At 34.8% G+C, this 26,280-nt stretch overlaps 1 protein-coding gene and 1 long non-coding RNA gene across 3 annotated transcripts; both read left to right on the forward strand.

Annotated features, from left to right (window-relative positions):
- Positions 1-1,446: 1,446 nt before the first annotated feature.
- Positions 1,447-5,158, forward strand: LOC145209532 (uncharacterized). The gene is made up of 3 exons (XR_013855117.1): positions 1,447-1,847; positions 2,301-2,381; positions 5,110-5,158. It is a non-coding gene; the product is annotated as an uncharacterized LOC145209532 (long non-coding RNA).
- A 6,404-nt stretch (positions 5,159-11,562) lies between these two features.
- Positions 11,563-24,682, forward strand: LOC145204860 (uncharacterized). 2 transcript variants are annotated; one of them, XM_080077470.1, is made up of 20 exons: positions 11,563-11,755; positions 12,080-12,146; positions 13,167-13,210; positions 14,262-14,331; positions 14,807-14,848; positions 15,344-15,387; positions 15,629-15,692; positions 15,899-15,991; positions 16,460-16,507; positions 17,642-18,937; positions 19,328-19,387; positions 19,550-19,609; positions 19,690-19,934; positions 20,072-20,233; positions 20,328-20,489; positions 20,632-20,793; positions 21,007-21,168; positions 22,161-22,322; positions 22,752-22,910; positions 23,711-24,682. In XM_080077470.1, exons 1-20 carry the CDS (start codon positions 11,741-11,743, stop codon positions 23,765-23,767), a joined length of 3,174 nt encoding a protein of 1,057 aa, XP_079933596.1. In that variant the 5' UTR covers positions 11,563-11,740; the 3' UTR covers positions 23,768-24,682. The 2 variants fall into 2 exon arrangements, with proteins under 2 accessions (XP_079933596.1, XP_079933605.1); XM_080077479.1 differs by lacking the exon at positions 21,007-21,168.
- The last annotated feature ends 1,598 nt before the right edge of the window (positions 24,683-26,280 follow it).

Below are 26,280 nucleotides of genomic sequence, written 5' to 3' on the forward strand. Positions count from 1 at the left end.
GTTTTTACCTTACATCACCCGACTTTCTCATGGTTATCTCTTGAATTGCATTATTTTCAACTTTGCATGCATAGGGACCCATGAGTTTTTGCCTGCAGAAACGACTAAAGTTATAAAAGACGATGGCTAATATGGGACCCAATACAAAATAAGCATATGAAATATATTTATATTTTAAAATAGGTTATAGTGTATATGCAAGGCCAATATGTGCTAAGCCACCCTTCTAGTCTGTATTTGTGATATACTTGGTGGCAGTTTTTGCACATGGGAACTTGGGGTATATGTCCAGGAATTCCACCTGCTCATCTTTCTTTGCAGTGTAGAGGCTGCAAACGTTAGCTTAAGATTGTATTTTTCCAGTCCCATGATCAGTGCCCCCTCCAGGCCGGCTTGCAACCCAAATGATATCGTCAATGATTCTTTTAAAAATCAGTGCTTGTTGTAATCTGACTTTTAGGGTCTTTATAATGTAGTGAAGGGCTACATTAGCTAAAGATACAGAATGGTTGTCTCTGGTTATTATTCCTTCGGTTTGTTTGTAATACATTGTACTTGGTAACTACATTGTCAATGGTGAACAGTATTGGTAGCAGTAGTTGATTCTGTAAATTGCTGCTGAAATTCTTCCCATTTTTATATCGATATATTTTTAGATTTCCAGTAACTGATGATGCCACATAAGGGAAATATACATTTCTTTATTTGAACCGACTGATTCTGTTTTACCAAGGATTTTATTTGAAACTTGATATAGCCTAATTATTTAAGCAGAATAGTAATCGCTCTGCTTGACCTTAGAGCACCGAACTTTTCATGGTTGTCTCTTGAAATGCATTTTTTTACAAATTTGCATGTCTGGAGATCCATGATTTTCTGCTGCAGAAACTTACTTATTTGTTTATAAAAATGTTGGCTAATATGGGAGCCAATGTAAAATAAAGATGTATAAACTTTTCAAAATAACTCGTATATGTGCAATAGAAAAAATGTGCTAAGCCACCATTCCAATTCCTACAGGTTGTTCATTGTGTTTTATCAATTGTTTTTTATGTTAACTAAAAACAATAAAAAACAAGAAGTATAACCAGTATAATATGGGTTTCTTGTGTTCTTACTTGTTACATGCTACCAATTTTCATAACCCCATTGTTAATTGATTTTTTTGGCTGAAATGAATGTTAAAAACAAGCTACAAACAGGGGCAATGAAAGGTGTCATAAAGATGCAGTTAGGTATTAGAGTACAAACTTGCCAAGTGTTTTATGTGATTAAGTGCACAACTGTATTGATAAGTAATAGGCTATTATTAACAAGTCCTATTTAACATTATTTGCACAGAAAAACTTCTTTTACTTAGTATTGTAGTATTGTTTGTTCAACTTTGGGTAGGAAATTATTTTTTCCAGTTGTGTTTTTAAATGAAGATTGATAGAGGACCTGATAATTGATAAGTTTGGTTGAACTCATTTTGGTTGTAATGATATTTTAATCATTTTATTTGTTGAATTTCAACCATGAGTGTGTCAACACTTTGATGATATAAAATCCCTTGCCATTGCTTCCTAAAACGCCTGTTATAGCCAAACTGTATACCATTGGTTGTATCTGGCAAAGTTTTAGTAGTTTTGTTTGATACTTGTGTTGTAATTATTATAGTTTTGTATTTTCCTGCATCTTAAATGGGTCCAAATTAAACAAATCTCCAAATTTGATTAACTATTACATTTTGTAGAACAGATAAATGTGGTGAGTCAAAAGACTCTTGACTTCCAGTTGCTTTGATCTTGTTTTTTATATTTCAGTTACTGCTGCATCCAGCAATCCGCCATCGGATGTTGACAGCGGTAAGATTTGTTTCAAAATTATAGTCTTATCCTAAGTGCAACTAAAAGTAAGTTTGGTTAAGCAACAATAGCACATAGCTGAGAATTAGTTGTTTTTCTATCGTTTTGGAAAGAATAAGGAAATTTTAAAGTTTAGGTTAATCTTTTTTACTAATTTTTTCTTTAAACGTTAAATGATACGCATAATTTTACTGTTACCAGTTTGTGCAGACATATGTGTAGGGACCATTCATTTTTAAAAACAATTATTTTGCAGGTCAAGTGTTGTATTTAGGAAATTGATAAAAATGACATAGGAAATATAGTTTGACAAAATATATTAAAGCAACATTTTTAGTTGTATACAATTCTTTAAGTTTGGGGAATTTATGACCTGTATGTAAAACACTTGATCTACTATACGCATTTCAAATTTGAACATAAATGTGAGCTTTAAAAGATTTTTGTTTTCAGGAAATGCTGTTCAAGCAGCACTTGATAAAAATGTACTGATGCGTCCAACTTTTAATATTGCTGGTGGTAACGTGAACAAATGTAAGTTTATTATGGGTCCCCTTCCCTGGGGAAACATATTGTTTTTGTCCGTATTTTTTTTTTTTTCTGTCTAACGCTGGTTTGTTATACGCGTTTGGTCAAGAAAGAGTGCTTTAAATTTATTCAAATTTAGACAAATGTTGGTTATTAATCCAAATTTGATCCTCCTGAAGTTTGACCCCGAATGACCCAGCAGTTGACCCACAGACCCCAAAACGTATTTAAAAAAAAACAGTTGTACTGACTAAAGTACATAATCTGAGAGTTTCATGCTTTGTTGGTTGGTGCAATGTAAGGTATTCTAAAGAATTTTGTAACTTTTTGTTGGATTCACCCATTTCTACCCCTTAAACCCCAAAATAATAAGTTTTAGGCCGAAAATACAAGTCCTAATGTGTCTCAACTCTCAAGGGAGTAATTCACTTGTTTACGATTAAGGTGGGTGAATGCTGCGGGAGTGCTCAGCCTGACGTCCGGACGGACGTTTTACGAGACAGTCGTGTTGGTGGTTAGAAATCCGCTGTTTTTGCCCAGCTATGCTATGTCGTTTTATTAAGTATCAAGCACATTTTCAGTTGTGGAAAATTGTGTTTGAAAACTGACATTGAATGACAATATCAAGGTCAAAGTATGAGATTAGATTTAAAGTATTTTTCCCGTTCTTATTTACTGTTTTTTGGTAATTATATAACAATAGTGATGCAAAAAGAATACGGACATAACTTTTAAAACTGGGTTAATCCTAAAGTTGGTTAAGTTTTTTATTAAGAATCTCAAAATAACCAGGACGTTAAATCCGCACAATGCGCGTGTGGGGACCCATTCGTTTTTGCTTGCAAAAACAATCATATATATCATGGTGTTAGGTGTTAAAAATTAATTCTTAGTGTTTTTTTTTACTTTTTGCGGTAATGATACGAAGAAATGAAAAAACAACAACATTAAATGATACTTCCAAAAACGTTGGGCGATATGTTGTTGTAAACAAAACGATGCTCAAACACAACTGTGTTAAGGTTAAGGAGGTATTGTTTGCATTACTACCACAAAACAAGTGGTTATTTCAGGCCTACATATACATATTGTTACAAAGCATTGTTTTTTTTTTTAAACTGCATTTCAGTTAAATGGCATAAAATGTCATTCAGCTCGTTTGGAACTTCAGCTCAACATAAACATACAAAAACTCATTAAATCCTACCCGAGTGTCCTTTACTCTGCTGTTAAACAAAATAATGAGAGCCTGGTTCCAAAACACCATTAAAAATGGCTTGGTCGGCAATATAGCTTTTTAATTTTCTCATTACCTGTAGTACTATTTGGCAGTTGGTTTAATCCAACAAATTCGTTTACAAGTTTGTGATTTAGTATCTAAGCATGATTGCACAGTATCTAAACCATTGCAAATTTATATATACTCCTGATAGGGACCCATTTGCTTGCAGAACAAATTATGTTATTAAATGCAAGATAAAGATCATGTCATCTTGAAATTAAATAGCAAAAGTGTGGCAATTGTTATAAGGGGAGAGCAATGAAATAGAATGTACTATGTATAAATTGGCAAAACATCAAATAGTTACCTTACTAGTTATGGGTCCCCTTCCCTGAAGGGGACACATATTGTTTTTGTCCGTATTTTTTTTCTTTTTTTCCGTCTAACGCGGATTTGTTCCCACGTTTTGGTCAAGAAAGAATGGTTCAAACTTTTTCAAATTTACACACATTAAAGATATTAGTCTAAAGATGGTCCATGTGAATTTTGACCCTGTTTGATTCCTCGGTTCACCCACAGCTTCCCAAAACGTGAAATTTTTAGCGCAGCTATTGTTCCCACGTTTTAGTCAAGAAAGAATGGTTCAAACTTTTTCGAATTTACACAAATTACAGATATTGGTCTAAAGATGGTCCATGTAAATTTTGACCCCGTTTGATCCCTCAGTTCACCCACAGCACCCCAAAACGTGAAATTTTTAAATCGGCTATACTTGCTAAAGCAGAAGCCCTATGGTGCAGAAATATTGGAACATTGTTTAAGCAGGCTATTCGTTTAGTATTTACAATTTTGCCAGTTACCTTTACAACCCATAATATGTGTACCCTGTCAGTCAGATATAAGTCCCAAGGGAGGAATTCACTGGTTTACGATTAAGGCCGCGGAGCGGGAGTGCTCAGCTTGACGTCCGGACAGGCGTGTTTTACGAGACAGTCGTTTAGGTGATTAGAAATCAGCTGGTTTTGTGTGCAGCAATGCTGAGTGGTTCTATTGAGTTACTATGCGCATTTTCAGTTTTGGCGAAGGTTTTAAACCTAAGACGTAATTTAATCTCAATAAACATACTTCAGTTTTGTTTGTGTCAGACAAAACGTCGTTGATCAACATAAATATGAAAAAATAAACTTAACATTTTAGAACGCTGCGATAAATGGTCTTTAAATTCTCGTTGTCAGCTTGGCCGTCGCATAACCACGGGTCACTAAAGGTCAACTTACCGTAAATCCAAAACAATCATAGATAAATTGTGTATAGTGTAGTAAGTTGGTAAATGTCGTATAGAATATATAAAATGGAAGTATATCAGAAAGCCACCCTTCTAGTTACTTTGCAGTCTTGTAATTGGTGGGTTTAGCTAACCAATTTATTACACAAAAATGAATAAATTAAACAGTTAACTTGGTAATGTCCGTTCTTTTTACACTTTTCAATTGATTTTTTTTATGATTTCAGGTCTTTTACTATGACATTTGACTTACTCTACTATTCCAATGATGGTAGGACTGTGTATGTAAACTGAACATTTCATAGTTAAAATTGATTCCATTATACAATATGCTATCCACTTTAGTTTTTACAACACTCTTGTTATTAAAAGCTTGGGTAACTGTAAAAACTACAACGAATATGTTTTAAGTTTGTTCGATTGTATAATTCAACAGAAAAAGAAACCAAGATCAGAAATATCAGTTCTTAAACAAAAAGTAAACAGCCTGGATTTGTGTAGGTTTTTATATTTATGTATTTTGTTTATTTTGCAGGATTTTGACACTTTTTTCAATTGAGTAAAAATCTTACATGCAAGCTGCAGATTCCAAAATAATTACCTGAACTTTTTTGGGTAAAGATGTTTTTCTATTGGAACTTCACACTCTGATTTTACTGTCATGTAGTGAGTTATTTTTTATACTGTGCATTTTTGTAAATTTTTTATTTTGCATTTTTGTAGTTTCATCAAATGTTCTTAGCTTTGTGGAACTTTATATTTAAAAAAAATATTGTTTATGCCAGAATATTTTGCTCACTTGTTTGTATTGTGGACACTGTAAGTACTATTTTGTATGATTATTTTGCAGCAATTGCATCAATAGTACAGTAAAATGCTGTTTTTTAGACTACATTCTGATACTTATCCTGTTAATCTGTATCTTTTTTGTTCTGTATATTAGACATCCAAACTTTATTAAAGGACAGCAAGTTTTTACATCCTATTTTTGGGTGCATTCAAAATATACAGGTACGCTTGGATCGCTTGGTGCATTGTTATCACCACTTGGCGCTTGTAAATATCGATTGGTGCGCTTTAATATCACTTGACGCAGCTTAATATATTTTGGTGCACATTGATATAACTTGTAGCACCTTTATAGCGCCAGGTAGGGTTAAACCGAACAATTGAAAGCTGCACCAAGCAATAATAAATTAATACTAAGGTAAGGTGCACCGAGCGTTCCTGTGTATTTTAGATGCACAGCATTTTTTGTTTTAAGTGAATATGACTGTCTGGATATTTATGACTTTTGTCAATAAAACTAGTTAGTAACTTGCCCACCATGTTCAGATTAAGTACTTTTTCAACACACCTATAATACGTTTTGAATTAATATTAAAAAAAAAAAAGATTTTGGTTGAGAAACCAAGTGTCTGCATGTTTGACAAGTTTGTTTAGCTTTCCCCGACTTTTACCATTTGTGTTACTAAGGCAGTAGTCAGTTCAGTTCTTGCGTTTCGTTCAATAACACGTCCATGTTACAGGGAAGGCAGATTTTATGAGGAACTTGTCATATTTTAACTCACATGCGTTGACAAGGAAATATGGCAATACTTTATAACACCAAAGTGATTAAAACAAATTCTTGTTAATGGTCACAACGAAACCTACAAAGAGATTCTGCATGCTGACCCAAACTGTGTTTAAAAAAGACATAAACTGTTTTACCTAAGATATCATTGTGACCTTTTAGTTGCCAAAAAGTATTAGGTTGGTGCGCATGACGTCACAGATGTCACAACACCACCACACGACCAAATACCTCTAGCAAGTTACGCCATTGTAGGGGCTTGTCAAGTTGATTTCGTGCTTTCACTACAGAAGTATCTTTCGCTGTAGATGTTTTGCACCCTTAGGTCCTTGGCTATCTGAGCTACTGCTTGTCTGAGTTTAGTCCGATATGTATGGACGGCGTTGAACGTTAAAGTTAGTTTATTGAGTTGGCTAGTAGCATCGCCGATATTGTTAGCCTCTGATTCTGATATCGTTACAACACACGTGAATATATATATTGAGAAAGGTGATGATTACGTAGGCCTAACTGTACAGATGGTAAAAGGTGTTAAATAGCGACAAATGACAATCGAGGTCGAGCACTGAAAATGTGACGATGACGAAACAAAACGTTCATGCAATCACAATCACTCGTGTGACATTTTTTGCGCTTATGTATAACTGCAATACACGATACACCACACCATCTTTGATAAAAATGTAAACTATGCATTATCTCGTGGTGAGGCATAGGTGGGTATTTTACCATGTTTCTTACAATAGCAGATCCAAAATTAAGATAAGGCAAAAGAAACTTGCTTGTGTTCCACCTGCCGAAAGTAAATCAAAGAGAGCTGATTTTGAAAAAGATTATTACCAAGACGAAAATCTGATTTGAAACTTTGGCGCAAAGATATGTTTTGCGTCACTTCTATGGTCCGACAGATTACTATTATACATGTATCCAACAAATTCGTAAAAATGCAATCTAAATTGTTATTTTTCATCCAGACGTAAATATTTCTATTCAGCTAACAATTTTGCTGTGTTAGCTGAATAAAAATTCGTAAAATGTTAGATTTTAATCAATTTGGCTTATCGAATTCGCGCCAAAGCTCTCCAGTTTGTAACAATCAGTCAATACATGTGCTTTTTTCTTATACCCGCTATTTTAATCTAGACACAACTTGTGTTCAATACACACGCGTAACAACGGACTGGACAACTTGCGTGACATAGACTTTAAACACTGGCATTTCCCCTCAGGGTGAGCCAAGATCGCCCTGCAGCATGCTGCACCTATTAACCGGCGTGAGCTTTTGCATTTTATAGCCAATTTTTGAAAGGAATAGGGTCTTTGCTAGTGAAAAACTGTACCAAAAACAGTTGGTTGATGTATAACAAAGAGGAGATAATTATTATTTTGTCTTAAAGTTGTATCACATAATTTTACGTTCAAATAATAACAAAATAGATCAAAAACAAAAAAAAACTAAATAAACAAATAATACCCACTTATTTCACCTACTCCATACACCACAACAATTTTTATATTTAAACTGGTTTACGTTTGCCGTTAACCGCAATACTGTGCGCCAAGTTGGCCAACTGGTTATAGCGCAACTTCCTGTTGTTCACAAGGTTGTAGGTTCTAATCCTATGTCGGTCGCTTGTGTTTCTCTGAGCAAGAAACTTAAGCGACATTGCTCCTACCCAGAGGTTCCCGAGTTAAACTAAATTTCTGTCACAAAATGCCGAAAAAATCAAATAAAAAATGATTTAACGGACCTGCAATAAGACAGGCAGCTCGACGAGGGACTCGTTGTGAGAATAACGAATACAGACGTTGCCTGTTCTACGAGGATAAAAGTAAAACAACAACATGATGGACTTATCATATTTTTATGCGACATGCGTGAGCATAGAAGCATCGATGACGTTATTGCTCCAAAAGTGATTGAAAATAAATTTATATCAATTCGCCAGTGGGCGCACCGAACTTGGGTTTAGGTGTTGCTTGTTGGCAGAAGCGATGTGTTGCCGTAGATGCTATTTTGACCTTTAGTAACCTTGGGGTTTGAGGCTGGCCGCTCGGCGTATTAGCAGAGCCAGGTGATTTGTTTCTTGTGTGTCGTAAGTGAGTGAGAGTCTGTTTTCAAGAACCGCCTTTTAATTACCACTGACTACAAATCTCCTTAATGCCTTAATAACTATTTAACTAATTGAGTAAAATGTGCTTGAGTTGAGTTGAGTTGAGTTTATTTCGCTCGGTGAAAAAAATCGTAGTAACACAATTGCACTAAAATATTCACCTTGCCGGAAATAGCTGCGCAACGTTGAGACGTTAAAAAGCGCGACAAATTAGAGGGCACAGTTGGTGGAGATATGAGAAACGCGCTGCAGCTACACCGTTATTATAAGCGTTATGTGACGGGGTCGCTGGTGAAACCAGTCAGGTTGGGACCTAATCTAACCACCCGTGTTAGCTTTGGTTAATAATAGTAAGAATTAATAACAGGTAGCAGTTCAGTATATTTCGACACGATTTTGTCTCCTGTTGTCTAATAAATAAACAACAAAATTGTTTTGTTTATAGGAAGACTTACGGTAAATTGCCTTTGATGTTTGTCACGTAGCACTTTGCCGCGCAAGCAGAACCAAGGTTTTGTAAATATTTGTTGCAACAACGCAAATATGCGTTGGCGTTTTAAAGCAAACAATAAACCACTCCTGTACTTTTCCGATCGTAACAAATTTCGTGGGCGGGCTATGTACTAAAGTTTAGTCAAAGTTCACATGACACCTGATGTCAAGCTGTATGTAAATCAGTTTACTGTATTTAAGTCGAGTGCGAATGCCAAGTTGCATGTAAATTAGTATACTGTATTAAGTTTAAGTGCAAAATGTTTAGTTGTACTTTGGTTCAAAAGTGTCTGACACAGCATGGAGGTACATAGATCAAGTTTTGACATTTTAAAAAAGATGTTAGGTTGGTGTAACACAGCGGTTCTCAAACTATGGTCCGCAATCCCTTAGGCCACCGCCAAGCGATTTCAGAGGTCCGCGGGGAGCAAAAAGTATTTTGGCATCCTTATGCAATATCAGATCCTGCATAACTGTGCAAGAAAAGATTTGACAGGTGGATGAATGTGCTGTGACAAGAAGTAATCCTTTACTTTATTTTCATATAACAAAAAGAATTAATTGTTTGCGCACAATATGGTTATACTTGTAATGTTGTTTGTGACGTAATAAATCGCCATTGGGTTATTCCCACGAAAGGGATTCTTACCAAACTGAATAAAATGCGTTATATTACATTTTGTTATCGAAGTAATTTTACAAGAAATAGATTCCTTTTTGTTTGTTAACTCCAGTTTTGTTGTCCTGGGCGCCCTGTAAAAAGTACGCTGTCCTTAATTTTATAACAAAACTGCTGTAAACCCGACTTATTAAATATGATATAGGCTTGCTCGTAAATCAGTTTGCGTACCGCCAAGGCATAGGCTTGCCAACTCTCTTATTATAAAGCAGCACTTGTAATTGATTTGGTCAGTATTCTTACAGCGGCAGCCAGTAGTCTGGAAAGAAACTGTATCGTTTTGCAGTTACAGTAAAAGGTGGGCATACGTAACAAATTAAATTTTGCTTAAAAGTCGCGTGGCGCGGCCAAAGAAATACATACCGTATCTATTCTTAAAGAGAGAACCAAGATGCTACACAACAAACTCTTTTATATGGCGTAAAATCTATGTCCGGAAGTATTGAATATTTTATTGAACACTTTTAATGTCCGAAATTTTAATTCATTTTAAAAGGGTCTTAACTAGGCGTCTTGTAAAGCTAACAATATTCTATTGAAAGGACCGGATCTCGCACAACTTTCTGTTTTTTTTTAGCTTAATTAAAAGCAAAACTGCGCTTTTATTTCTGCGACAGTAGAGATATTTTTTTCAAAAATTGCACTATTTGGTTGGTAACCGTGTAACAACATGTTATATAATGCATTGTAACGAAACTTTTAGACTGTTATGGGGCCTGGTGAGGTGCACTAGCTGCACTTTTCCTCACATGGGCCTGTCCTGTGTAGCCAGTGTTGGCGGTTGTGCTTTTGCTATTGGGCTACTTTTGACATCGAGTTGCCTGCTTTATTTGACCTGGCAACACTGTGTGTAGTCTACTCGTTACTCAATTACGTACAAAACCGTTTTCCAAATTAGCGTTAAGAGGTTGGCGTCAAAAACGCTTAAACGAGGTGCATTAACGTACCGTGTTTGAATAAGGAATCATTAGTAGCCTATGTTTGTAAATAAGTGGTTTGCTTTTTTAGTAGGTCGATTATTTTTGCTGAAATCTGAAAAATCAAACATCTGGTTAATTGGGACAAAGTGACAAGTTGCAAACTTGCATTCCCAACAGGTTTTGTCTGTATTACTGTTGTTAATTTGCGTTTTTGTACAATTTGCTTACCGTATAACCTCAAGTACAATATGTTACGATTTTTGACTTTTAGTACGGTACGGTGATATGGAACGCTCTTCGTAACAAGATACGTGATACGGTCAACGCAATATGTACCGTACCGTACCGTACTGCCATACTCGAATCTAGATTGTAACACTTGCAAAACGGCGAATGGACATGTAGTTACGACAGGTAATTTACGGACACGGGTTGCCGTTATAATTCTATTTCCCCTTTTCTAGCACACGGAAATGGAACAATTTACTTAACAATAATATGACGAACTGTCACTTAAGATCCAGAACACACAAAAACGTGAAATGTCCTTTTCAGACTGTAGCAAACTTAACAAAAATCGCTGAAGCGAGTTGTGCAAAATGGGTTTTCCCCATCTATGGTTTAAAAAATAAGGATTTCGTGTCGCATACTTTGCACGTTCTCAGAGTTCTCCGACCGTTTCAAAGGGCCCATGTCTAGTTGTGTTGGTAATCATTTAATGGGATTTATTATATATATATGACTGAAATTCTTGGGAGAAGTTTGCAAATCTTGCTGGATGTTTCTATCTACAGTTTAGTTGTTTTAACTTACTTTGCCACAAACATATCCTTATGTAGTAAGTCAAACGGCATTAAATTCAGTAGTAAGATTGAAACTCTTTTGCTTGCAGGAGTAAAGGTTGTAACTGTATAGCTTTTGTAACTTTTTGATCCTGACTGAAATCATTTGTCAAGCTGCTGTCAAGTGTCTGTCAACCAACCAAACATTTCTTACTTTCATTAAGCTTTGCTAGGAATTGTTTGTCTTCCCGTTTTAACAATCGCAGAAGAAGTAACAAGACAGCCTGCATCAAGTATGGCAAAGCCTGAGGTACATTAGTGTATTGGTGACTCTAACATGTGCTACTTGAAACAAATACTAAACTTAAAATGCATGCTGACAAATTTGCTTTAGGTGATGAAACAGTAAATTGTAAAATTATACTTTACCATTATGGAGTGTATTTGAGCCTTACCTTTGAAATACATAATACTTCTATTTTTGTAAAATACCACAAAAAATGTCTTTTTGTTTTAAAACAGAAATATAATTTAACAGCTGAGTGGCTTTTGAAAGCAACTATGAATTTACCAATCAGTCAGGTGTTTTCAAAGTTATTCTGATAAAAAATTACCACAATATTTTTATTCTCAGGATGATCAAACTTCTAGTGAAACCCCGACAACTTCCCAACCATTAACCACTAGACAAGCTAGTAAAGGTAAGAAATTTTGCTGAATACTTGCAGAAAAAGATGAAAATTGAAAGTTACAATTCAAGCCATCATATATGTTTGAATGGGGATGGGGATATTCAATATCGAATTCTTGGAAATTTGATATTAATGTGTGCTCTGTTTGTAAAAAAATTCAACATGCCTGTGATGGCCCCTTGCCATGCATCAGTGTTTATACTATGCGATTTGCAATGTGGTAATTATTAGTCTCTATAGCTGAAGGGCAAAGGTTAATAACAATTTGCTACACCTTTTTCCACAGCTTAGCAGTACTATCTGCTTTTTTCTTAAAGTTTTACCCTTTTCAGAGCAGGTTTTGGATAAATATAGCCTAGCAAACACTAATTGCTAGGGCACTTCAAAAATTGGGTTTATTTGTTATGTAATACGGTGCTCTGCAACCTTTTTTGGTTTGGTGAACCCTTAAAGTTATTGTGATGAACTCATGCACCCTGTGTACTTAAAAGGTAAACTGAGTTAAAAAGCGATGTGAAAGAAATAACGTCAGTTTGTAAATTAACGTCAAATTCGCACATTGCGCAAAACGTCTTTTGACGTACATATGCATAATCACACTAAAAGTGTTCGACATAACATTTAAAAATGCGGAGGTTCATTTATACATCAGTTGAAACCTACATTTCTAATATCCTGAAAGTCAAATCTTGTTTAACTTGGTTATTAAAATTTTGTGATCCACCCTTGTATACCTTTTCCTACTGGTGCACTTCATGCTTATTTTGGTGTACCCTAGGGTGCACTGTGCATACCGGTTGAAGAGCACTGATGATACATCCCCGATCATGTAATTTATCCCTGTTTCACCAATGGTTTCCTTTTTCTGCTTTGCTTGAATTTGATTGTCCATCCAATGCTTTAAAGCAAAAAACACAAAATGTTTTAATTCAAACTTCACTTGAAGAAAAGTTAGTTTCTGACTAAGACCAATTACTTTCAAGATGTCTAATAAGCTATTGACTTATTTAATGTTTAAAAAATTGACAGAGAAAGAAACTGAAGGCCCTGGACCAAGCCATGACACTGTTGAGGTATGTTAATTACACTAAAATGCTTTGCATGCAATTTCACTTTTGTATGATTTATGGCATTTTTTTCTTTTCAATTCGTTGTTATAAGTAACTAAAACAGTTTTAGAAAACAAGATTGTTGTGTTATGCTTTCTACAATACAACTTCTTAACTTGTTAGTGTCATTAATGCCATTTGTATTTTTCGTAGAATTGTTTTGAAGCACATTGTAGACACAAACAGCCTGACTATGGCTAAATTTTAAATTATCAGAGAAAGTTGGTGTTCTTTTTCTGTTCCTCTTTACCAAACCATGCAAAACATTGAAAAGTGGTTTCAAGTTTGGTTAAATCCAACAAATCTTTTTTATGAACCAGTTCTGATTAATAACATTACTACTGCTTCTCTAAATGCCTCTGCGACCACAGTCCTATGACGCTAGAAGCATTACTGGCTGTTGCATCTAGTGGTCAAAATTTGATTGATTGGGACAAAAACGCCCTAGTGTCGCCTTTTCCCACTTAACCCACAAGGTAATTTTAAAGGGGCACCAAGATATAGCCTTTGTTTCAATCCCATTTAAAATCTGGTAATGTGACTGTTAAATTGTATAGTTAGTCTCATCTTGCAAGCAATGCTTGATCAATCGGGGCCCTGTAATCATATGAAACTAGATAATAATATTTGTACATTTTAGGACTGGGAAACTTTCATATGGAGTAGATTATTATTTGAATGTTATTAATACGATTTTGCAAACCAAAAAATGTGATCTTGGGCCAGATAAAATGAGGGCTGGATCCAGCCCACAGGCCGTAGTTTGGTGACCCCTGCCTTATAGCTTCAACACTCACTCCCTCCAGACCCCTAAAATTAGTAAATTATGGCCCCCCTTCCCTAAAATTAGCACTTGTGAATGCAATTTTTATTAAATACCAAATCAAATTGCCTTGTTGTTGTGAACAGGGAAATGCAACTCAAGGCTAAATGCTTGTAAAAGCAGCTGTGATTTTACCAATTTTGGGGGGAGTTATATATGTAATAACATTTAACACAATTTTGTCGTTCTTAGGACAATCAAACCCCTACTGGGATCCAACAAACAACTTCCCAATCATTAACTGCTACACAAGCTGATGAAGGTAAGGAATTTTGCTCGACATGTAATAATGGTAAAAAAGTTTTAAATATTAGCAGAAATGTTTTCAGATGATCAAATCATTATTGAAACCACTCATGTCAATATGATTGTTCTTAATTGAAAAAACAAACAATAACAGTATATTTGGTTGAGAAAGAGTAATTAAATCTTTTTGGGGAATTTTTACACAAAACAAATAAGTAAATGGAGTTTAGTACCAGGCTTTTTGTACTTTAGTTGACCAATTAACCTTCAGGCGTAAAATTAGAAAAGTTTTTTGTGTGTTAAACATCTTTTACACCATAACATCTGCTTTGTTTGCAAGTTTTTGTTTTTTTTACTTGTGGTTATTTCAATGACAGTTTGTTTCCGTATTGCTTGAATCTTAGCTTTATAGTTTGAATGTATGCTCTAGCTTACAACGAACCTGTTGTTTTACATTACACAAAATACTTTAAAAACAAAGTGTATTTCAGATAACCATGCGGTGGAGCATTCTAGTGATCAAATTGATGCAGGTAAATGCACTTGATCATGATTCATGATTCATGATTTTATATCTGGTCGACTTGGTGACTATTTTAACTGCTGTGGTTCATGTTGTTTGTCACATAGCATTTTGCTGCGAAAGCGGAACTAAGGTCATATAAATATGTGATGCAACAAGGCAAACATACTTTGGTGTTCTTATGCAAACAATCAATGTTTTCACTGAGTGTTTTTGTGTGGGCAATGTATCAAAGTTCAGTTGGAGTTTCATAACAGTTCTATGCAAATCAGTTTGTTAAAGTTGCATGCAAATGTGTTTTTCCCCACAACCGGCAAACTATATGAACTCAAGCCCTTAGCATATCTGCATTGAAATTCATAAAATTTAAATATATATATAGTCAATTCACTATGTTATACTGAAACCAAGTTTATTCTACTTTGTTTGAAACACATCTTTACATGTCTTAGTTTATGTGAAGATAGACTTGCTATATACTTACTTTGTTTTCCTGCATTAACAGAAACAGAAGTCGAACAGCCCGGACCAAGCACTGAACATGTTAAGGTTTGAACATTTTTCCTATTAACCCATGTGCAGGCACCAAACACTGTTTTTTTTGCTTCCATTTTAACTGTCATTGGCAATCTTTAGTTTTTTGGGTGTGATAAACTGAATATGTCACCTTTTTTCTGTAGAGGCTTAGAGGTTGTGATGATATTAAGACCTTATTACTTGCCCCATTCTAATCTTTGGAGGATAATTGGTTAGTACATTGTAAATTGAAAGAAAGTATTTATTATTTGAGGAAAGTAAAGACTACCCTGCTATATTAACAACAACTACTCAACCAACAAAGCAAGCTGGCAAAGGTAAAGAATTTTGCTGAAATACTAAATCTTTGTCATACTTCATTCTTAATCAGTTTTTATTAAATCGAAAAACTAAAATGCTTGTTTTTTAAAATTACAACCAACTTTTACTTGAAGCAATGAATAGAAACCATGAAAAGCTGTTTCTATTATCTTGATGTTAAATATTCAAATTAATTAATTTAAATGTTTAAACTTTTGTCCAGAACAAATTGTGAGAAACACACAGACCATTGATGCGAGAGGCGCGACAATTTCACATTCAATTGTTGGAGTTCAAGGGAATGTGAACATTACTAGTAAGCTCATGTCATTATGATAGTTCTAATTTTTAACTAAATTTAAAAACTTAACTAAATATCACAATATGCAATTTGCATCTCACCCTATACTATCTTGCTCTGAAACCCTGGTTTTGATAACAACTCTGATAATATGGCAGCCTTACCAACATTATTGTGTGTTACAGTGGTTTGTGCCATCTGATTTAAATAATAATCAGAAAGCACGCAGACCTGTTGTAAATAAAACTGATTTTATTGTAGATATGTTGTACCATCCCTTTATGTGTATACTTTGTTGTATATGAATAGTGTTATGTTAGGGAAATTTTATTGTTGTTTGGATATGGAAGGGCTTTGTTCTAACTATTTAGAGTACCATTATTTTTATTGTAGAGTCGTTTGGATTTAAATTCAATAAATAAATATTGAATGTTTTTTTTTTACTTAACATATCTACTAGTAATAAAAATGTTTTTATTTCAGAAAATATAGTTGTTCCTGAGAAAAAGCCTGCTACTAAAGAAGAAAAAGGTAAATATGCTTTAACACTGTCAAATTTATTGTTATGCAACAGTTTAAAGCAGTGATTCTCAACCATGGCTCTTAGGGCTGAATGTGGCTCCCAACTGCTTATTTTGCGGGTCTCACCAGACTTATTACAAAAGAAATAGCAAAAAAAATTTAGTATGAAAGTTTACAATAAGAAAAAAAAAAAAAACTATATGTCAAAATTACCATGTATAAAAGTTTACAATTCAGCCTTTTAAACACTTTTATTATTTAATCCAATCAATCTATTACCAAGAATAATTAAGTACAAAAGTAATTTCTTATAACATTGTGTTGCATAAAGTCAGAATCTTTAAGCTTTCTGCAGAAAAGTGTGTATGAACAAAAGATAGCTACTCAAAATCTTGTTGTTTGCTGTTATCCTGCTTTCTGTTGTAATTCGTTTCTTTTGTTTACCTTTTGTTTTTTATTACCTTTTGGCCTCGACAATGAAAAAGGTTGAGAACCACTGATTTAAAGTCATGCAAAATTAAATCAATTTACCACAAAAACAACAACTTTGTTTTTTTTATTTTTTTTACTTTAGTGCTAGACAGTTTGACTAGGGTTGAATTTACTAAGGACTTTTTTGCTGTCTTCTAACTAGATCACGAAATAATAATGTTGCATCAGCATTTATTTTTTTTAGTTTTAGAAATCAGAAAAAAATTGTGTTGGGTTATCGTCTGTATTGTAAAGTAATAAAGCATTTGTGCTGTAATAGTCATATTGGAACACAAAATAAGTTTAAATCAAATGATTTGACTGATTTATTGCTTTCAAATGTTTTTGTTTTATTATTGCTGATAAGCATTTACTTTTTTAATGTTTTAATCAAAGACCCACAGGATGAAAACCACTGTTCTATAGTAAGCCCCAGTCATATAACCATTATAATACTGTGTAGCTGCGGCAGGTTTAGCCATTATTTACTATTTGTGCCTATTACTCTTTTGCCTACGTAATGTTGCACAGTATTTTCCATCTTTGTAATTGTTTTAGTTCAATGTGGACGTCTCTAACTTTGTAAAATAAACTCAACTTTAACTTTTTTTGTCTGACCTTTAATAATGTTATTTTTATTGATGTATATATTTCTTTAAAAATATATTTCAGATGCTGCAATTAATAAACACCAGGATGAGCATATAAAGAGCTTACCAGAAAATTTGGTGCTCTATGATACAAAAACAAAAAACCAACTACCTGATGTACACCCGATAATGCATGAGTATGAAGCATATGAAGGAGATGGACCAATCAAGCATAAGCACGTCATACCACCCTATATACAACAAGCTCTCCGCTCGTTGCACAAACAGCCAGTTTTTTTCAACAAAATTTTAAATGTAACCTCTCCAAAAAAGTTTATCACATTAGTTGGCCCACCTGGCTCAGGAAAAACTACTCTTTCCAAACAATTGGCAAAGTTAAGTCAACCTAATCAATCTGCCAAGTTTCTACTTAGGTTCATGGACCTAAATTATGAGCAACCTCTAACATGCAAACAACTTTTTGTTGACTCTCTTTGTCCTGAGTTGGATGACAAAACAAAAGAGAATGCATTCCAATGGATGATAGAAAACCAAGATAAGTGTGTTTTTGTTTTTGACGGCTATGACCAAGCTACATTTTCGCTCGAAAAAATGAAACCACGTAATGCTTCATATGATGAACCATTGCCAATTGCTCAACTTGTAGCAAATCTTTGTGGCAAGAAGTTTTTCAAAAATTCTTTGCTAATATTTACATCACGTCCACACTCCATGCTTAAAATCCCATTCGAGCTCCGTCCAGATGTCACAATTCATGTTGATGACCTTTCAACTGAAGACATGAAAAAGCTGTTTCGTGCTTTGGCAGGAGACAAGGCAGATGAATTGTGGGAAATTTTATCCACCAAAGCTCTACAACTCTTTAGCCTTTGCCATAATCCTTTGTTACTGCAGTTTATTGTCTTTGCGGTTTTACACAAAGGTTTTAAAAAAGTGAAAACTGTCACAGAGGTTTTTCAAACTGTGTTAGAGCAACTGAGATACTCCGAACATGCAACCAATGAGGATATGGCCAACTGTTGGGAACCACTTGCTAAAATGGCATTTAAAGGCATGTATGATGAAACTGTTGTTTTCACCAAAGAAAATCTAGGAGGGTTTGATATCACTGCTGTCCAAGATATCATCATAGCCTATGCTCGTAAATTTCACTTTCCAACTAAAAAACTGTTTGATGGTGACCAGCGATTTTACTTCTCACATCAAATGTTGCAGGAAGTGCTTGCAGCGAAGTATATTTGTGAGTTCATGTCAGATGAAGAATTCAACAAAATCGTTCCCGAGGTGACTAAGGGAGGTCATTGGTCGATGGTTCGAAGATTTTTATGTGGACTTTTGCTGGGAGACAAAAGCAAAGGTGGGTTGCCAGGCTGTTTAGCACAGTGCTTGTTATTGTTTCTAAGCCTATGGACCAGAAAAATAACTTACAGCCAGATTTTAGAACAGAAATGCAGATGAGAAGAAAATAAAAACAGAATAACAGATTAATTAATAATACAGCAGATTTAAAACAAACTGCATTGACAACAATGTTATTTATTAAGTTTATTACATCATAATTTTTAGATCCGATGGCCAATCAAAGATATATATTTTAGTGGTTGGATTTAAAGTATTTTATTGTATATTTACTAAACTTCAAGCTTGCAAAAAAGGTAATCACACCATTTATTTATTTTTTTATTCTGGGACTCCACTGACCACTTGTTTTGCTCATTTAACTTTGTTATGGTCTTTGGTTCAACAGATGTGCATTCACAATCATTCAAAACAGTTCAACACCAAGCCACACCTACAAAGAGACAAGGTAGAAAAAAATGAAAGGACACTAAAACAATCTAAATTGCTGAGACTTAATATGCCATTGGTTTTTATCAATTGCACTGTTTCAATAGATAGACCCAAAACAAAAATTTCAGTGTTCTATTTTAGACATGACTTCTTGGATTCATATTTTTTTTTCTTATAGACAAATCATCAATCTTTTATCGCTTACTGGTAGAACAACTCAGGAAATCAAATGGAACAGGTGATGCTTTTATTATCATTATTTCTCAGTTACTTGTTTTTTTCCACAAGTTACTGACAAATTGCTGCACTTGATTTTAGATTTGCTCGAACTGCTGATTGATTTGCAAGAATGTAGTGACAAAGTGGTAAAGTCCTGCGCAAAGTATGTTCCTGCTGAAATTAATTTGAGTGGAGCCTTAATCACATTAAGTGGAGCCTATGCTCTGGTTCAGATACTTATGAGATTCAACCGACCTGTTGAGAAACTTGATCTATCAGATAAAACAATGGTCACAGATTCAATGAAGTTACTCTTTACAGGAATAAGCAAAATGAAAGTCAAAGTTAGTAACTACACTTTTACATATTGTTACATAAAATACCATGTGAATAGCCTCCTTAACTTTATTTCTAAAGTTACCTTTTTTGTCAAGGTTTCTTACCCAAAGTATGGCTTTTCCCACATAGTTTTCATTCACAGATAAAGAAGCTGGTCCTGTATAACAACCTTGTAGGAGACGAGGGTATCCAGCATTTAAAATTTTGCTTGGACAGGATTGAAAGTTTGAATTTGAGGGATTGTGACATTACCTCTGTGGGAGTTCAAATCATTTGTGCAGAACTCAAAAAGCGCATCACTGCTGTAAGTATTATTTCATTGTGGACTGGTATGGAATAGTACTTTGAAACTGTTTGTTCCGAATATGATATTTTAAAATAGTGTTTTGCTACTTCAGATGAAAGAGCTTGACCTGAGTGGAAACTGCATGGAAGACGAGGGTGTAAGACATCTAGCAAGCTGCTTGGAAAAAATGGAAGTTTTAAAGCTAATTAATTGTGACATCACTCCATCTCGAGTTGAAATTTTAAGCAAAGGACTTAAACAGCTTGAAATTCCTGTAGGTTTTGCTTGTATTTTTGAAAATAAAAAAGCCCACAATATGTGTTATGAACATCACTTAACTTTAGTCCAAGTTTTTCAAAGCAAGATTAGAAAACACAATTTTGTTTAATAAACAGTACATTTTTTGTGCTTTGTAGATGAAAGAGCTTGACCTAAGTACTACTGACGTAGGAGATGAGGGAACCAGGCATCTAGCAAGTTGCATAAACAAGATAGAGAGGTTGGTGCTGAGAAATTGCACAATTTCTTCCACTGGAGTTCAGATTATGTGTATGGAACTCAAAAAACGGATCATTCCTGTAGGTGTACTTTGTTTTGTGACAATATGTATCTAAAAAGAGAAACTTTGTTTCAGAATGATGGCGATATCTTTAATATTAATTTAATCATGGGCACATGGTTGGACAGACTTGAGTATTTTATGTATTCTGACACAAAACTAACAAAAGACGTATATCAAACATAAACTTACAACTAACAAAAAACTTTTATCTATATTTTTTGCAATACAGATGAAAATGCTTGATCTCAGTGTAAATGAGATTGGAGATGAGGGTGCCACGTATTTAAAATGTTGTTTGGACAAGATAGAAATGTTATTACTGGATGCATCCTTCATCACTTGTTTGGGAGTTCAAGTACTGAGTGATGGCCTTAAAAATCTTGCCACTCCGGTTAGTATTGTTTGGCTTTCTTGTCTGATATTTAATGCATCTAAATCTGAACACATTTTGTTGCAAATTCTTACTCATCCTTTTTGTTGATGCTAACACAAAACAGTTTGGTTGCACTGGAATATTAGTATGTAAAAATGCATAGTTATTGTAACCATGAGTGGAAATTCTTCAAATTTAAGTATGTTATTGTGATTTAACTTTTGTGTTGTTACTGCATATATTCTTTTTAAATTTACAACTCTGTTTAAGGTCTCCTTCTTGATTGAAATATATATTTAGTTTCCTTGGCCTTTTTTACTATTTTTTCCACCTTTAACTGTCCCTTGTGCCACGAAATCTTAGCTGGTTTGATAAAACTGTTTTGTTTGACTAGCCCCTGCTTATCCCCTGAAATGCAGTGTTTTTGCATAAGATGCATTATAATTGGAAGTGGTTATGTTAGCCGTAGTGATAACCTGCTTGTTGCTGTAAGTTTTTAAACAAGATTGGTATTTAGTGTCATTTAGACAATTTATATGTATGCAATTGAGGTGCATCAATTGCTGTGTTTTACTTTTCTGTCACACAAGCCACCTCATAAAAGGCACAAAATTGGTTTAATTTTGTAACTTACATCCAATTAGGCTTTAGACAGTTACCAACGAGTGCTGATTGCCTACAAACTACATTGATTGCTGAGTTTTACCACAGGCCCAGACCACCATATGTTTACCTGTGTTTTGTTTGCTTGATCATAAAACACACATATATCTTAGCCTAATGTGTGTACAGTGATAAAGCCACCCTGTTAGTTTGTAAAATGGATAGCATTGTAATAAACCACATTCTATAAAGTTCATTCTATAAATGTCTTGCTTTGTGTTGTGCAAAAGATTGCATTTTTATCATAAGTGGCAAAACAAATTTGAAAATATATTTCTTTTCCAATAGTGACTTTTCTGACTGAATGGTTACCTTGGTAATTTTGTCATACTAAATAAATTTTTCAGATTAAAATGCTTTCCCTGGGTGGCAATATGATGGGAGATGAATGTATCTGGCCTCTTACCAGTTGCTTGGACAAAATAGAGAGATTGGTGCTGTGGGAATGCAACATTACTTCTGCTGGAGTCGTGATGTTAACTGAAGCATTGGCACTACTTACTATTCCTGTAAGATTTTTTCTGTTTTTTTTTTTTTTTTATAGCCTACTTCTTCTGCTTTTAAAAATTCATCATGACTCGTTATAAATAAAAATGAAAATATTTAGTAACTTGGCTTAGCCAATACTTTTGTGGGACAGTTGTGCTCTGTAAATTTTAAACTTTGTTTGCATGATTAACTTGTTAGTATGTGTTTATGTAAAACGTATTTTGGCATTGGAAAATAGTGGCGTATATAGCTACATGTTTAGATTTACCTTTTAAGGGAATTCGATGTACTTTTTAGTTGTTTTTGTTTGTTTAATCCAATATGCAAAATATGCCTGTAAAATGATTTAAGCCATGACAAGTGTAGTATACATTTATTTATTATGTCTAAAATGGTCAAGAATATACATTCAAGGGATATATATCATATATATATGATTTCTGTAACAGATGATGAAAGAACTTGACCTGAGTTCTAATGACATACAAGATGAGGATGTCAGTCATCTCATAAGCTGCTTGGACAAGATTGAGAAGTTGAAACTAGATGGTTGTTTCATCACTGACGCAGGAAAAAAGGCAATATGTGATGCACTCCAAAACTTCCCTGTAAGTGCATCAGTCTGTTTAATTATGGGTCCCCTCCCCCAAAGGTTTTTTAGTTTTTTTTTAGGTCCTTTAGGTTAAAAATGCAAGTGTCAAAATTTTAAACAGTGGTTTGTAGTGCTTTTTTTGTTCTGATTGGTTGAGTGGTTACCTTTTTAGCCCCCAATTTTTGTTTGAACAGTTATTAAACTATTTGGCACTGTAGCAAGGGTCGCCAACCCCTGTCATGTGTGCCAAGGTTAGCACTTGGGGTAATTTTTCGTGGTATGCCAAGAGATTTGCGTGTTTCTGTTGAAGCACTAATTAAAACTGTTACATTGCTTGTTTCAGCTGTTTGTCATTCAATAGTCTTAAAACCTATTTTACCCGCACAAATCTGCCTTTTGTTTATGATTGGATTGGTGCTTTCTATTAGTTTCTCTGTAAGAACATAAAAATAATCCCGCCATTTTTATACCATGTGTGGGGATTTGTTTTTGCTTGTTTCTGTGTTTAAATGTCAAAAACTTGCTTGTATCTGTTTGGGTCAAACATGTTAACGTAATTTTAGTTTGTTGGCATAGCATAACCCTTACATAGCAATAACTTGTATTAGTCACAATAGTATGACAGCAACCACATCATACTATTCATAAATGGTCACTTTTACCAGTTTGCCAAGTCACACTATGCTGTATGGACTTTTAATCCCGATATTCAAAAGAAAACAAAGAAAGTGATTGATTACCTGTAAAACTATTTTAAATTTGACATTCTAAATTATTGTTTTTACAGTTTAAATATTATTAATATATGTTTTGCAGAATTCTACTGTGGATTATAAAGAGGAGTTTAGCTTGATTGAAAAACTGTCGTTTTGATAGTCCTGTGACAAAACTTTCTTGGAAACTGCTTGTTGTACGTGCTTTTTGACATTTTTTGTGGATTGTTGCTTTTTTGTCAGTTTAAAGTAACAAGTTTTGCTGACGCATTATAAACTATATCCTATTATTATGTACATTTTGTTTAACTCGATTTGTTGTGTTTTTTCCCCTGCGGTTTGTGTGTGCGATTGATTTTACTTGATTTGTTCGTTTGTTTTTTCTGCAAATTGCATGAACATTTTGATTTTACTCGTTTTTGTTGTGTTTTTTCCCCTGCTGTTTGTCCGCATAAAATGGGTAAATTTACATTGAATGACATTTGGATAGATTGTACTATATACCATTTGTAGTTGTTGATTGTTGTGTTTTACCATGCTTATCCTTTCGAACACAAGTTACGTGTGTTAGCAGGGCATGAATATGCAAATTTAATGCTCGGGTCAGTTTGTGCAACCGCTCGGCCGAGCACCGAGCATCAAAGACAACGATGCTCTGTAACGAGTACTCGGGTTCTGGCCCGGCTCGGCGCATCCATAGTTGTTGTGTTTTGCCACTGCTTTCCCTTCTTTTTTCAAAGTAGAACATAAAAAAGACAAACTTCAAACAATGCCTTAATTGAATAGCTTTTAGGTCCCAACTTGACTGGTTCCACCAACGTTGCTCCCCAGTCTTGAAGTCCAAATGGACCAACCTTACCCTCCAATGTGAATCCCTGACATATAAAGCTTGTAGTAACGTGTAGCGGCAGCGCGTCTACCACCTTTCCACCAATTGTACCCTCAATCTTGTCGCGCTTTTTAAGGTCTGGACGTTGCGCAGCTATTTCCGTCTTAGTGAATATTTTAGGGCTTTGGTTGTGCTGTTACGATTTTGCCCGGCGAAATAAACTCAACTCAACCTTACAACACCAAACTTTTTCGTAGTTATCTCTTGAAATGCAGTATTCCGAACTTTGCATGTGTGCCTGCAGAGAACAACTAAGGTTACAAAAGACAGTGGATGATATGGGACCCAATATGAAATAAGCTTAGAAAATACATTTAAACGTTTTAAAATAGTTTGGCGTGTAAGTGCAATGGCGAAATGTGCTAAGCCACCTTTTCAGTCTAGTTTGAATTGGCTTTGAGGGTTTGGATATTTTTTATTTGAATCCACCATGTGCGGTAAATTTCGACAATTTATAGACAAATTTGAATAATTTTTCCGTCAAGTTTTTGTCATCTGTCACGATTCCTAAATGAAGAAAGCTGGAGTTCTAGCAAACTGTTGTGGATCAAACACATAATGTGTCGCCCAACCAACGCTCCGACGCCTCTCAACGCTAAAGTAGATTAACTCGCAGAATAGATTCGTTAATTGATCTGCTGACGCATCAAACAACACTCGAGCGACTACCGCCATCTTTACTCGGGATCGGGCGGTTTTTAAAACGTAATGCAAGAGCCATCCAATGCGGCACGTGCTTCGATTAAAGAATATCAACTTTCGGGTCTGTCATGTTCGATTCTGTTGTTTTCCGGTCAGAAAATCGTCGAATCCGATTTTGTGTCACGGTGTTGGAAACGGATATCAACTGTTTAGAACTTATTACTTATTTCGGGTAGTCCCTTTCTTTTTCATACTTTTTAAATAGACATTACAAGGCCGGAGACTCGACGGTTACTGTTTGACCTTTCACCGACCCCATCACGCTATTATTAGTTTCGTTTGGGAAACTTCTTTCGCTTTCAGAGGCAAATAAACTGTCGATTTTAAAAATAATACTGAAAAACATCTTTAATACACATTGCTTCAAGCTAATGTGACGTGTTGCACTGATGGCGGCAAAAATGTTCCTAAAAATGCCTCGGGCGTGACACCTAGCGGACGACAGCACGAACCGATCGACAAACAAGGGTGACAACGCAGTCAGTTTTCCTTTTTTTAGCATGAGCAAAGTTCTGTCTTGTGCATTGTGTAGCGTAGTGGTTCCCGACCTTTTTGCTCGTGACCCTACTAACTACAACATCCCAACATTTTTTGTAGTTTCTCGCATAGAAATTCATGCTTACGATTTTAGTATTTTCGTCCGCAAATCAAAAAAGCTTTTCGAAAATTACTTCGCCAATTCGCCGATTTTAAAGGCTGATTCAAAGCATTATTTCCTAAGCCAGACAACGCTTAACCGTGAGCTGACACATCAATTATGACGTCACAAACAGAATTAAACAATATAACGTCAAATTGTCATGAAGTTGTTATCAGGCGACAATTTAAGCTTCGGAAAATAATAATAAAAAATAACGGCGCGAAACAAAGTCAAAAAGTGGATGCTATTATTGTCACAAAAATAGGCAACCCAGCAGAATTAATAGGCGACCCAAAGGTTGGGAAACACTGGCCTAGCGGACTAACGCTTTTACACTTTAATGTTAATTTTCAGAAGCGATAGAATCTCTGGCAAAGCAAAGCTACACCGTTCAAAATAGAAAAAAATAAATGTTTACTTTGTCGCACTGTTCTGCGAACTC

This window comes from Phallusia mammillata, chromosome 1 (genome assembly GCF_965637545.1).
Source record: "Phallusia mammillata chromosome 1, kaPhaMamm4.hap1.1, whole genome shotgun sequence".
NCBI lineage: Eukaryota > Metazoa > Chordata > Ascidiacea > Phlebobranchia > Ascidiidae > Phallusia > Phallusia mammillata.

Bases quoted from the DNA above. Each gene is read 5' to 3' on its own strand.
- LOC145204860 (XM_080077470.1), top strand. The intron at 19,388-19,549 runs GTAGAAAAAAAT...TTTTTCTTATAG, and splicing joins CACACCTACAAAGAGACAAG to ACAAATCATCAATCTTTTAT. The intron at 22,911-23,710 runs GTAAGTGCATCA...TATGTTTTGCAG, and splicing joins ATGCACTCCAAAACTTCCCT to AATTCTACTGTGGATTATAA.